The sequence below is a fragment of the Manduca sexta genome, chromosome 23, assembly GCF_014839805.1.
Source record: "Manduca sexta isolate Smith_Timp_Sample1 chromosome 23, JHU_Msex_v1.0, whole genome shotgun sequence".
Lineage (NCBI taxonomy): Eukaryota > Metazoa > Arthropoda > Insecta > Lepidoptera > Sphingidae > Manduca > Manduca sexta.
Window position 1 is genome coordinate 14,195,653 of NC_051137.1, and position 15,381 is coordinate 14,211,033.

The 15,381-nt window shown below is 35.9% G+C and overlaps 1 protein-coding gene across 4 annotated transcripts in view; it reads right to left on the minus strand.

Moving 5' to 3' along the window:
• Nucleotides 1–15,381, minus strand: part of LOC115450617 (nuclear factor of activated T-cells 5) — a 103,638-nt gene that overhangs the window by 12,729 nt on the left and 75,528 nt on the right. For 2 of the 4 annotated variants that reach the window (XM_030178671.2, XM_037441702.1), the window contains exons 2-3: nucleotides 6,876–7,128; nucleotides 125–337 (exon numbers count right to left, since the gene is read on the minus strand). In XM_030178671.2, coding sequence (XP_030034531.1) covers nucleotides 125–337; nucleotides 6,876–7,128 — 466 coding nt within the window. The remainder of the gene's footprint in view (nucleotides 1–124; nucleotides 338–6,875; nucleotides 7,129–15,381) is intronic. The other 2 variants (XM_037441703.1, XM_037441704.1) reach the window with 1 other exon arrangement.

Consider the following 15,381-nt stretch of genomic DNA (forward strand, 5'->3'; position numbering starts at 1 on the left):
TTTAGCGGCGAAATGTTTCTCAAACTTTCTAATAGGGTAAGGAAAATAAAAACATGACCCCGTAATTTATTGATGTAATGGCATTTTATTGGAAAATTGATCCGTAAAATAAAGATGGACGTACACAGGCACTGGTAGGACAGGTGTCGACGCGAGCGGTGCCTGCGGCGCGTCGAGCGACGCGTGCGCCGTGCCGTGCATCGGGACGGGCGCGGTCGGCGGCGCGAAAGCGTACGCGTCGGTCGCGTTGTCGCACTCTATCTTAACACCCGTCTCGCTCTCCCCGCGCCGCCGTTTCGACTCCGGGTGTTCCAACTCCTCCAACGTGTCCGACAATCTGTACACCATCGCATAGCCATTTAATAATTTTGAATTGATAAAAAATGTCCCATTTTCAAACACTTTCACTGCACTAAAACCATTGGAAATGAGGAAACGCTGTTACTACATGTAAAAAGGGAGTAATACAAACAATGAAACCGGCCGCTTTATCGATTTCAAACCAGACTTCAACCTTTCTTATTGACAAATGTGCACCCAATACATAACAAAATATAACTAGAGTCACGTGTGGGAGACAGAGTCAGTGGTAGCGGTGTCACTACGCTCGGCCCATTCATTGCTCCTCTCATGCGTACGTATTTGCGAGATGTGCCAAAAATAAGAATTAGCACATATGGCATTGCGTCGCGACTGTGAGGTGCGCGTGCTTGTCTTCAATTACGTTATCGCATGTTATCTCGATGTGAATGTTAAGTAATGATGAGAAAGTGAGCAGGACAGCCTCCGCGTGGTGAACTGGCTGAAATGAGACGCTGTGGGCGTGATCCTCGCAGGGAGACTGCGATCCGCAAACATTTGTGTCGGGTTTTTCGGTTATAGCATCGAATGTATCGTAGTAAATCATTTTATAATACTAGATTCTGTTGAACTTAAATGTGTGTGACCGCTGAATTTATTAAAAGTGATTTATTCCGGTGGCAATGTTGGCACCGATATTAGAATGATGTTTAAAAAAAAGCTCATCACGTCGAAAAACGCCTAAGTTTGCTGTTCACAATGGTGTAGGACGCAAAAACACTCGAATTTTATATGGTTCATAACCATATAAACTCGTTTCGTTACGCTCAATATATCAAACGTATTTTCCGATTTGAGTCATGTAATAAAAAGGCAAACTATTCGTAATTATGATACTGCTCGGACAAAAAACGCTTTAATACAGAATAACAACTTACAAAAATATATCTTAAGTCCATGTGCATCCGTGAAGTGATCAAGGCACGTCGCACATTGAAGTTTTGCTTTTGGTAGGATTTATTCTATATCCGCCCAAAAAGTGACCACCGTACACAACCCGCCATAGAGGCCCGCGTTAGTGTGGCGCGTTCCGAGATCAGCCTGTGTATATCCGGTTCCAACAGGCCGGCATAATTGTGTCGAACCTCACTCCACTTACCATCAGGTGCAGTGGGGACAATTTGCCAGGGTCGTGAAGAAAAAAAAAAGTTTAGAAAACTCTGGACTCGATAGCGCATAGACAGTGGCGATGTTCCCCGCGCAATGTTAATAATTTTGAAATTGGATGTTGAATTTTTATATATTGCTTTAAATTTTATTACAGATAAAAATACCTCACGTAATTTTTTTATGTGTTTACTGATCTGCTGAATAATATTTTTTTATAATTTGCGTTAATTTTTAACAAGTTTTTGTGTTTACATTTATGTTTGTGTTACAGAATTTGATGATTAACTATTATTAATATTGTAGTAAATACTGTAGACTAAACCCTGAATAACAGATCATCTGCGAGTGCAGAGCTTTTTTCTTCGCCGTCAGAATTTTTCTACAATTTTTTGAATGTGCGTCTGGTCTTATTCGGCGAGTTTACACGATCGGTTACCAAGCAAATAACATCTGTAAATGCGAATATACGTATTTTACAAATCTCTAATGCAAACAAAAAAATTATCTATTTAAACACAAGTATAAAAATAAGCACGTTATATTCAGCAAATTAGGCAAGAAAACGGAGTTCAAAAACGATTTGCGAGATTCAATAGATTATTAATACAACCGTAACATATCTGTATACAAAATATTACATTTTACTAGATTCAACAGTTCAATCCTTTTATTTTATAATTACAACGCTCTCAATGTTTTTTAAATATTCAAAGTAACCATATTTTTTTTTATTTTTAATTATTGGCCTTAAGCGCTATATAAAATAGTTTTGTACTTTATTACATTTATCAGAAGGTTCAGTTTATCGTAAGTAAGGAACATCAAAGCACATAGATATATGATATCTACTACACTCAATTGCCTCTAAAATATTTTTTATAATTCGATTGTGTAAATCGGTATAGAAATCTTTGCTCATTCGATAAACGGTCACAATCTTAATACTTGATTCGATCCCGAAAATAAATCAATCAAAATGAATCAATAGTAAGTATGTCAAGAAAACTTTATTCTGACTGGTCCACTTCCGCGTTGGATTGAATAAAGCCAATAGATTTTTTTTTAAATCGTCAGTTAGTTCTTTATAGATCATTACATCCATAAAGACGCACTCCACTACTTTTTGATCAGGGGTGTTGCGGGGTAAGGGGACTGATCCAAGAACCTTCTCTGAAAATATATTGTAGTGTGCATATCGAACCTTGAAAGGCAATCATATCTAAGAGACAATCAGTAAATTTTTGAGTAGAGTGATTTAAAGTTTTAATTTTAATATGAAAATTCATAATAATTAATCTTTTTGTTTTATAAAGATATAGTTTTATAAAAATATGCTACTCGCTGAGTGCTGTGGCGAATGTTATGTACGCCGTACTTGTTGTACATATCAGTGACTATAATTATTGTTTAAAACTAATGTAACTATGTGTAACTGTTATTATATGTACAATGTGGCAGTGCTAATAAATAAATAAATATAGTCTAATGATATTAAAATTGTCGTAGACCTACAAAACCTAGATCTAATGGCGCAGAAAAATTTGGCGATTCTAATTTTTTATATAACTCATATTCGGTATTGTACTGCTCACGCACACTGTAATCGATTAGGGAAAGTTGTGTGGCGCGTCTTCATGGATGAAATTATCTATCAACAACAAAAAAGTACCTTACAATAATAACGCGTGAGCAGATTCGGATGAATATCCATTGGTCAATAAGAGAGCAATTCGTGACGAATCGCTACTCACTACGTTGGCCTTTGACCAATAGGTATACGTTTTGTTTACGTCCGCGATGCAAAACGTCTACTCAGCATAACGTTTACGTCAATCGATACGTTACATATCCGATCTCACTTGTTATCTTGTACTGGTATACGTGATGTGACGTTCCTTATGATAGACTGAATACTCTAATAAAGAAAAATAAAAATATTTAATGTAACACTTTTATCAACGATTTTTAGACGAACTTTAAATTTAAGCGGCAAAGAGTAGGTTGAAAAAAAGCTATTTATTTTTGTGTATTTTAGCCTGTCATTTTATATTTCAATTGTGTTATAGTATTGTTGTAATTGCTCTGCTGATTATCAATAGATGCTCTCGCTACTAGACCATCTGGAAATGACACGCAACGCGGTCATATCCGCGACCAAATAATTCTGACACTCAATATAACTACTACAAAGAAACTACAACAATTATATCTGACCCTTTCAATATAACTATTACATAGAAACTGCAGTAAATATATTATAGTCTTTTGTGTCGTTTTGTACATAAACATGGATAGATCTTAAACACTCTTCCGTATTACACTACAACAGTTTTTATAAATTTGGTCTTATAGTGTGACGGAAAGGATCATACGAGCAGCATCCTTTATATATTGTCTAAGGTCATGCGAATCTATGTTCTATTTCAACTACATACATCTTAAATTAATATAGCCTTTGCTGCCAAGAAAAAATATCCCAAAAACTTTATCCCCCGAACTTGATCATTTATTATGCAATATCCATTAATTATATCTCACAGTCCGTTGCAATATTTCACAGCACACAGCAATGTTTACGGATGGAGTAAATATATCGTGTTTACGCTGCACATCATACTGTGTATAATTTTTGCAAGCCTATAGTTTTAACAATATTGTATACATTTTATGCGCATTTATATTTGGAAGTGTTACTATCTACGTTAATGTTTCTCCTTTAGCAAACGACCTTGAGCAAAACGTTCCATACTGAACCGCGCGCGAGTTCGGAAGGGAATTAGTAAAGATATACGAACAATAAATACCTCAACAATAAAATCAATTTTGGATCTTGAACATTTTAGACCAAAATATTCCTCATTAAATTGTCTAATAGTGTTGATTTTAAAATAAGATTTTAAGAATAAGAGAAGAAGAAATTTTGTGGACTTTAAAATAAGATGCGCGGTATCGATTTTAGAAACATATTCGTTATGAAATTCACAATAAATACACCATAAAAAAACATTAATAACCAAAGTATAGATTACATATTGCATAATAATTATATTTTTATGTGTATTATAAATTTCGTATAGCCTCTAAAAATACGGGTATTGCGCAGTTTTAATGACATTACCGACTTAACCCTTAACTATTCCAGTGCTTTATTTCCTCAACAAGTCACCGCGTAGGTAAAAATATTTCGTTAATTTCAATAGATTTGTGAACTTTATTCCGCAAAAATACTTCCACGCGAACGTAACTGCGAGCAAAAGTTAGCAAACGATAGTGGCTAAGCTCCCAAACAATCAAAATGATTTACAATATGAACCCATAATCTAATATATTCTCACTTACTATAAAATAAACCGCCATAAAGTTACGTTTTCATTGAGCGCTATAAGCGGTTCGCGTACATAATTAGCCTAGATAATATCTAGATAACGTCTGCTGAGATTGATAAGGCGTGTGCGGACGCCTTATCTAGAACGAAGGTCGCGGGAAGCTGCGAAATACACTCGATGTGTCAGGTATTCGCGGAAGGCACTGGCTTGCAATTTACATTTTATGCAAACTATTTTTCAGGTTGGTTATTTTGTATGCGCTTGCGCATCGTTCATTTAAACAGATAGTTTGTCCAGTTGTTGGTATTGCATTCAGGTTGAAATTTGACATAGTGTTAAAACAATAATTGTTTTAGACTGTATCTTTTCAATTAATATACCAAGTTTTAAATTGTTAATTTAATTTCTTACCATAATATATGCTACATCATGCTAAAATGAAGTCTTTACGAAATAATTGTCCATTAACTTCGAGCATTGTTAAAAATGATCTGTTAATTACAGCATGCCGAGTGAAGTATTTAATTTTACAAATTGTAGTGAGTGAAATAGGTATTTTTATTACATGTAAAGGAAACAGTTTAGTTTAAAAGTCGTTTGACCTTTATGCATACTAGGGGCTATAGCTGTGTTGTTTTAGGCTTATGAATGTTTATTTATATTTATTGAAAAAAATAATCTATTAAAATTTAATTCAATGCCTATGCAAAGAATTTAACAAAAACCAAGCGATTAAATACAGAAATATCTTATGAGCTTTTAAAAAATACCACAAAACAACACAAATAGTTTAACAAAATCTTGATCCATGCAAACCGGACGGTGTCCATGGATCAACCATAATAGATTAAGCCGATCTACGATTACTCATAAGGTAAACTTACGTACCGGCGCGTCCTAATTGATTTGTTATGAGACGAAGTACAAACAAAAAATGTTATTCACCCGTGCAATGATGCTGTTATACTTATGTTCAAGTGTCTAGCACGAGTTGGCAGTTACGTGGACGTCATATGACGTGTAGGTCAACCAATAATATTACAAAAAATTATAAATATGCCGTACGTTCACAAATCAAGTGAAAAGGTGTTCTATACGCATACCACTTTAATTTGTAAGAAATACATCGACGGCTAAAAATCTAATTAACTTAAGCGACTTTTTAAAGAAATAAAATAAACTAGTTTAAAAAAACATAGAAAAAAGTGCTGATTTTAAATATGTATGAAACTTAATGTCTCAGTAAATGTCGCTTTATTCTTAGCCTTTCAACCATCGAAATATATTTATGCACATACAATTTAAAAGTAAATGAAAAAGTCCCAATTGTTATAATTTTGACTCTTAAGATTGTGTGTGCTGATGGCATATCTTTAATTTTTGAATATCATTGCCTGCCAACCAATATTTGACACGATATGCGTAGGTTAAATATGCGTGTGCAGAAGCTTTCTAGGTGCAATACCCGTTTGAGATCATTTTTTTCGCAGACGTGTTATGACGTTTTTCCTTTTCATGCGTTTTTTTTAATCTATACTATTTGTGGTGGATTAATACTGTTGTATATTCTTGGACCCTAGTATGGGATAGATATTGTATGCATAATTTATGACGTCTCATGACGATAATATAAGCAGTTATTGGTGTCATATAATTACAAATGTAGATACTAAAATTGTCCGTAAAGTTTATACAGTGAGCAATAAACTTTATGTTTAAGAATATTAATTATTAGTTCCACTTGTCTCAATATTTAATGTAGATTTCTTGGAATTCAACAAAGCATTTTACTTTACAGGAAATTTTAATTAACAAATATTTTTAATTCCATCGAAATATAGGTCATCTGTAGTAAATGTTTTTAAAAGTGTAAAGCTATATTTCAAAGTAATAAAAAATAATTAATTTTTTGACTACATATAGGTACAATTCCTAGAAGTGATACAGCAAAACAATCAGTGATATGAACTTAAAGGATGTGAAAATCCTTTTCCTGACCTTAATAACATAAACTCATTACCAAGCCCTGGAGTGATCTCAAACGGGTCCGTACAAAGCGTTAGTACATCACATGTTTACCTGTGGACAGCGTCGGGACCGAGGCCGCTGTCGTTACTGTTCTCGCACGGCTCCGGCGGCCGCAGCGAGTGCGTGTGCGCATAATGGGCCAACTTGCCAAATTTGCCCAAGTGCGCCAGTTTCCCCGGATGATGCGCCATTTTGCCCGGGAACTGCGTTTTGCCCGGGTGTGCGCGTTTATGCGGCGCACGCATAACCTTCCTGTGAACGCGAGCGCTCATCGTTGGTGCCGTGGACATAGTCATTTTCATGCCTGCAGACAAACGAATAATAAACTTTAACGTGTTTATTTTTGTAGTCTGTTTGGAGGTTCATGAAATTGATTTTACAGTGTTTACAACTATTATATTCCTGATTAGTTCTATGTGATCTGAAATAAGTGGGAGATATTAAGAGCCTCATCGGTCTGCATCTGACTAGCGAATGAAGCTCATCTGTAATGTAGATACAAAAAATAATAACAACTGTCTAGTCACTTGCTTTTCAGAACTGAGATATCTATATTTTTAATTTATGCAAATCTTGATTTCGATAGGTAGAGCTGAATTATTCACAATGAATATGACGGAGATATCACGGCTGTCTTAATAAAGGTCAATATGATTTAATAATTAGTATCTGTTGTGTTAATTGCATTCAGACTGCTGTCAAGTAATAAAAACTAAATTAGTTAACGTTCATAAGCAAAAGTATTCACTGACCGAGAAGCTAATCTCATTCGTAGTAGGTAATAAAAACCGCCATTTATCTATCAACCATTATATATGTGAGAGTCACTGTGTAGTCACTGTTATGTCCCAGTTAAAAAGACATTGTAGACAGTGTAACTACTGCACATAACCAGACTTAACATCTCATGGATGACGAGCGCAGTGGAATACCAAAGAATACTTTGTAATTCAGAAGAAGAAGAGGAGGCTCGTCTTGTTATAAAAAAAAATTAGTATAATACAAAGATTTGCAATGCTTCAACACTATCATGTGACGCGGATTATGCAACTAAGGAAGCGTACTTGTACACCATGAGTCATGGACCAGCGTCTCACGGCCGCCTCGCCGGCAGCCGAGATCGCAATCTTCAATTTAACAGCCCATAATGTGTACGCTCGTAAAATGATACGCTTTGACGAATACGTAAATATGACTTCCCTTCGTTATTAAAGTTGAGGCAGTTAGAGTCTAGATGTTAAGTGAGTTTGATAAAAACAGAGGCGAATTTAACTCACACGGCGTCTGCTCAATTATGAATTATTTATTTGACTTGGATTTGTATTATGTAACTTTGGAATTTGAAAATAGAATAACAACTGGTCAGAAAAAGAAACTATAGAAACGTGTAGACATCAATTATAATCAGGAGGAAAAGTTTAATCAAAAATATGTTTTCAGCGACAGAGTTTAAAATGTTAAATAAATTTGTTTTAGTCACATGATGTGATGTATCAATAAATATGATTGTAATGTAGAGAAAATTGTGTTTCTCAACGCCGTACGGCAGGAGGTAGGCTCGACTGCGCGATAAGATAACAAACAAGATACATTCGATAATTGTGCAATTACATACCGACAGCTCGGTTAATACAACCGACAATAGATATGAGAAAACTTAACAATTGTCTGCTAACATCGTTTCTTCTAATCGTCGATACAATGCGTCAACAAAGATGTGTCTAGTAACTATGATTACTTTGATAAAAATACTAAGCCGTATTCAGTTTTCGCAATTTATGATACATCCGAATGTATTTGGATATGTAATATGTCTGGGAGTAGAATTCGACGAAACAAAATAACTTATACAATGTTTTATGTAATTTAAACGTACACAAACCAAAGATAACTGATAAACGATGTACCGAGAATGTAAAATGTTAATAGATTGGTTACAAATGACTCAAATCCAAAATTAGATATGTGTCACAGCTATAAAATTGGTTTTTTATGTTTCGCTAAGTTTAAAGCGTCCATCACTGCGCATGACCCCCTAGTTTATGATAGCGATTTTATACCCCTGGCCTCACAAAATCCGTCACTGATTTCTAAAAAATGAATTTTATTAAGTTCAAAGTTAGATCTTTTTGTACTAGTTTGATCAATCAAAAACCATCATGGTAAACGTTTTTAAAACACCTAATGAGAAGGTAGAATTAATTACTTACTCATTTACTTTCTTTCTTATCCTATTTAATATCACATTGCTGGATATAAACAAACCCTTCTCATCTACTTTCCGATTTTCGGCTATACCAATAATTTTATTAAAGAGATTTAATTGCCATCAAGGCCACGTTCAAGATATCTTCAACCGTCAAAGTAACTTGATCAGTTTTTTTTCTAAACTATATTTTCACGACAAAGCTGTGATCAGCTTCTGTAGACATGTAAGCCCAAATGAACATATTTGTATCCGTCGCCCGCGCACGTAAACAAAACGCCTACAGTACTAAATTTATCACCGACACTAACTATGCAACGCGGAATGCGTTTGATGCTTCAATTATATATAGTGCAATGACACTAGTCCGTTTGTATGCTTACGTAACAACTGAACATGCAGGTTTGTGTATTTCCCCGGGGTCGCCCCGTATGCGCCGTAGGCCTCCGCGGGTATTGGTTGGTATGCCGGTGTAGGGTATACAGTGGTTACGGACTCGGTCTATTGCTCGCTCAGATGATGCTATATCCCCGAGTATCGATACAGACCCTCAAGACCGGTGAAACAAACATAACCGTTCCACTCACTCCCTAAGTATGCAAAAACGCGTTTTTTGCCCGCGAAAAAGAATTTTATACACAAAGACTGGTATGCCCTAACAATCATATAATAAATATAATAAACTAGATTATTCACACAAAACTCAATTTAACCGGCTTGTATTATGTCTAGGACACAAAACCATGCAACGTGCTTTCCAACCAAAAATCTTGTATGGCCGATCCAGCAATCAAAGCCGGCAAACTTTTTACTTCGATACTTTCACATGTACGAAGTATTTTCAACGACAAAATGTGTCCTTGTTTAACGATTTCGTTCTTCCTAACCAGACCCAAAGCACGTTGTCTCCATATAAGGCAATACTAAACGATTTATTTCGACATATCCAAATCAAGACGACGCGTGAATAACAAATTGTGGACACATAAAATTCTTTCCCTGTAGGCAGGAAACAATAAAATATGTTTAAAAATTGACCTTGCGCGCCCGATCTTTACGAGAACACTTCATATTCTCAATGAATTTAAAGTAGGTGAATATAGTGACTGTCCGTCGCTTACGTTTTTTTGTAGTGTAGATTAACTAATTTTCAATTAGGTCACATCTTTTCAAGTTATTATTTACAGCATCCATAAAGGCGTCAATACAAGAAGAATGGTACCGATACAAGAAAATAATAATGGCCAATACAAGAAAAGGTGGTGGTGGCCAAAAAATCTAGTGCTTCTACTTAATTCTCCCTTCACCACCCGCATATTGGACCAGAACACGTAAGCCCGCAAACTTTTACAATTACTTGCGATACTTTCATTTGTAAAAGTATTTTGAACGACAAAATATGCCCTTGTTTAAATATTTCGTTCAATAAAACCACTCCAAAGAATCCAGTGTATTGGTTAATATAAAAACCGATTATTGCACGTAACAGTGGCTAAAAATAACACGAACCGAATTCGGCTGTGAAATTTTTAAAAATATACCAAATTACGTAAGAAATTTTATTTTGAAACGGTTAACTAGTGTATATATCGGATTTTAACAGTACTTGTTGCAAGGGGCAGCCATGATTTCACATATGTTTGTGTTGTAATAAGAAAGTTTTAAATACAATCCATACATCAGACTATGAGTTTTCTGGTTTAAAAAATGTCCTGAAATCGGTCCAATACTGTTACACTCGAGTCTCATAAAAACTCCTGAGGCAATTCTTGTGCGCTCAGTCTTCAAACGCATGCCCATGCACGGTGGAAATTTGCCCTGGCCTAGGCACACAGTCCAGTGTGTTTACCTCATGGTTGTCAATACACATCGATGCCTACGAGTGTTTATATGTGAACATTTCTTGGACTTTCTGCCTTCTGCCCATCCTAAGAGGATTCCTTTTCCTTCCCCCACACTTCGCTTCCCCAGACATCTCCTTCCAACTTTCCTCCAGGCCCCTACAGTCTCTAAACTGGAGGATTCCAGTATGTCATTCGCAGGTTTCCCCTGTTGTTGACTGCGGAGTCCAATACATAAAAAAACACACTCATAAAAATTTGTGATACAAAAAAAAGTGCTGCAACTTGTGCAAACTAAAAGAGATACGACTTGAGCATACGCGGTAGACATAAGTATGTAAGTATCAATGTTACTTTCAAACATCCAATTTAGAAAATATAACATGTTTGCCACATTAAAACTACACTATGACGACGACGACGAATCGACTAAACGTTCTGCTTTGATATACTTCGACAATATTCACGGCCGAATCGCATTGTTCCTCATTTTTCTTAGCATCATTATACGGCCGATACACCTTCTACGAGTTAAATATCAGTAACCAGTCTGTCTGTCAATCACGCAACGATTGTGAACTCGAATACTCCGCAGTCGCACCAGGCTGCAGTTTGCGGTCTATTGAAAAATATTCATTTAAAGGAACAAGTGATGCTTAAAACAACTTTTACGCAATCCGGAGTTTATTACCGAATTCCTAAAGTATAATTCTGCTTACAAACGTATTGAGAACGACTATTCTACAGCTGTTTGCGAGAAAAAGATTTGACAGAGGATAGTTTTTCATGAGACCATAATCGGCTCATAGCCCTTTGTATTGAAAATTTTGATTCCATTGTTTTACATCTTTATATATTATTACCATATTTCAAGAGTTCTAGATGCTTTAAAGAATTTGATCAGTACGGTGTACATACATCTCTATACCCAAAACATTAAAAAAACAACGAAGCTAGACCAATGCTATCTCCACTGGATCGCAAGCTATTCATCGTATGCGACCGCGGCATTGTTTACATCTCGAAGCGTGTCGACGGACTGTTAAAACGGTACAATTTATAATAATTGAGATTGTTAGTTGTTACGTCGAGCGCAATCAGTCGCGTCGCCCCTGATCGCTCGCCGATGCCTTGTTAACCTCTGCGGTTCATGTTGAGGGGACAATACACGCTTGTAGTTGTTGTTACATTGCCTTTTTCATTATGCAAGATGGGAACAAATCGAGTGGGTTACGGGTTACTTAATGATTCACCCTTATACTCATACAATTTGAACAATTGTGGGTACTTTACCTACATTGGGAGAGGAATTCCATGAGGATGAAGGGGGTTTGGCCAAGGTATTTAACCATACGCATTTAAGGAAAGAATTTGTAATTAATTACAATGTTTTGGAATAGCAACCAAACAGCCAGCGATGAGTCAACCTTCACCTTTTTATTGGATAAAAAATATTACACAACGCACAAAAAGTATTCATACAAATATACATAACAAAAACGATCCGCATCATGTAAAACAATGCACCGCCGATAGCCATGACCGCGCCGGCAAAACAGTTTGTGACGAAATAACACACAAATTCATATATTCAAATGTTTTAAATATGAGTAACTGGATGACGTGGATGAGTGTCAAATTAATGTGTACGTGTGTTATAGATTCTATTCACTGCCGTGCCAAGAGCTACTGGACCTTATGATAGTACTTATTCTTCTTCTTCAGTCTTTGGAACTCCACTACTGGATATAGGCCTCCTAGCTGTTAGAAGCGGCCTGCATCTACCAATTTAATGCGACCTTTAACATCATAGTACAGTGTAGTTCAAATGATTATATTACTAGGAGGTTGCGTCCTACGACTATTGTACTGTTTAATGCCGAGCCATTGAAGGCAAAAGTCGTCTAACCTTTAAAAGATTTGAAGACTAGGCTGTGTTTTAAAAATAAACAGCTTACTAAATTATTTCCACAATATTGTCGCGTTAAAAAGCTGGCAAAAACCTTTTTTTAAAAATAAAAGCCTTTTTTTTTGCTTGATATTACTTGCTATATAAGCTTAATAATATCTCAATTCTTAATTCAAAGACCTGCCAATAACAACTAAATGGAGCGATCTCAAGAATACAAGACACAAGTGAAAGGCCATTAAGCGCATCAATACACAGCGTAGATAGAGTATAAACCCAACCGCACACAAACATCGCGTAGCATGAAATGGCGGTATCGCTTTAATACATTTTGCAGTAAGGCACAGAGGAGTAACTCTATAAAGGTTACAACAAAGAGCAGACGGACGGTGACGGGAGGTGAACAATTGAAATATACTGGTTTCTATAAAATTTGTCAAACAGAGACGACTCTCTCGGCCCTCGACATAGAGTCAATTATCGTGTCGCCATCCTGCTACGTCTGCTGTTTGAAGAAATCTTCAATCCTAGTATATTGCTACTGTCTTACTTCTTACATACCTATTATATCACAATCTTAGAAGTTTGTGAAGATTTATAATTTATAAAAGGGTTATAGCGTATTACACTCGATCCCAGTCTTATGGCTTGACAAATCTCAATTTTCAGCTTCGGAACGCATGAGACGTCGATCTTGGCTATCATCAGTTAACTTCTTCCAATCTATATAACCTGATTTTTTCAGGCCGGAATGATAATTATTTTGTAAGTACAACCCAAAATATTTCCTGTTTATGCGGATTGATAAAAGCTCTACATCGAGCTTATCACGGTGCATCAAGTGTGCGTCAAGCTTTACTGACAGTTACAGGGCACGGTCCGCAGGGCCGGGTTCGTTAGCCGGCGTGACACGACGACCCTCGTTATCAGTGGCTATCGGTCGCCAATCGCCATCGCAGCAACAACGAACCTCCACCCACATGAATGTGCATATTCTTTGTTTAAAGCTCAATTGACGCATGATGAGGTTGATTTTAAACGGTGTAGGACATAATTTATTCTTTGGAGTCGGTGTTTTTCGAATGGCATAAGTCATTAAGTATTAAAAACATTATTAAGTGGATATTTAAAACGCTAGCAGTGAAATAACCGACCTCGGAAAATCTATGCGCCCATTACCTTGCGCTTAGCCAGTATGTTATAGGAAGCGAGTTGAAGGTAAAATTTTCATTTAATTTATAGTATTAAATACTAAATAACTCTTATCAATAGAGTAAATAAAAGATATAACATATTTTCCCTCATACATTAAATTGAAAAAGCAACCCATCCTAACCTAACCGCGTTCGATTTTTGAATCATTCCTAAATTCAAACGCTACGCCTCTCAAATATCAAAACTAGATCCAGTGCAGTGACACTAATGAAATATTTATCATAGCCTAACACCGTGTCAACATTACGCAATTTTGATAACAGTAGGCCGTATAATATGTACGCACATACAAGGCGCGGCATCGTGTTGATCCACGTGAGCCAGCCGCCGTCGGTATAGGCTATTTTGTGACACGATTTCGCTTGTTATTTCATTGTAGGTCAATTTATCTTTGAGTATTAATGATATGGAGGTGACGAGGAGACGGACTTTGAGTTTATGTTTAGTAAGATTATGCAGAGGTATATAAAAGCATGTTTTTAATGAACAAGAAATAAAACAGTTTTATGTAAACTAACATGTTAATTTTTTCAGGTGGTTGTGTAAAATAAAAAAGCTTATCGATCACACATACAAAAATACTATCCTATACTTAAAAAAGAATACGCTAATAATGCCACTGCCCCTTAATAGAGACAATAAGAACAGTGTTATTTGACATATGCTCAGTCAGTCTCATTAGAAGTTTACGTTAAATTTAAATAACTTATTAGTCTTAAGGCTGGATTGTTAAAATGATTGCATACTGTCGGTACATACACTTGAGCACTACATTGCGCTTGTGCTCCTGTAACGGCAAATATTAAAACTCAATGAGAGACTTTCTCTATACCCTGTTCCTTTCCTTCAAGGGTCTCTCGCGAGCAAACACCTCTGAGCATTCGAAAATAACGCTGGTCTTTTGGAAAATTTTAAACTACTAAAATGTTTCTTAACTGTCTAGCTAAGTGTTGGTTGGGAATTATGATATGTACTTTAGGAGATACACAGAATCAACATTTTAGTGACATTCTCGTTATAAAATTAAAGAAACAATATCCACATTATACAAAAATTTGGAAAAACTAAATATTATGTTTAATATTTTTGAAATAAAGTCATTTTACGAATTTCATCGCGTTATATTATATTTGTCTCCCGACGTTTTGAAGGCTTTGCAGCCTTCATGGTCACGTGAGGGATACGGTTTTTTTCTTTTTTTTCTATATGTATTATAAAATTTCGAATGGATCGATAGCTTCTAAAAATACTATTTCCACACCGTTGAGAGCACCTTAATAAAATATCCGATAGCGCATCCTTAGCTCTTCTGGTACTGTTGATGGTCAAAAGCTGCGCATGATCACATTAGGTGACGTAACTCGTTTGCCGGCCCATGTAAAACCA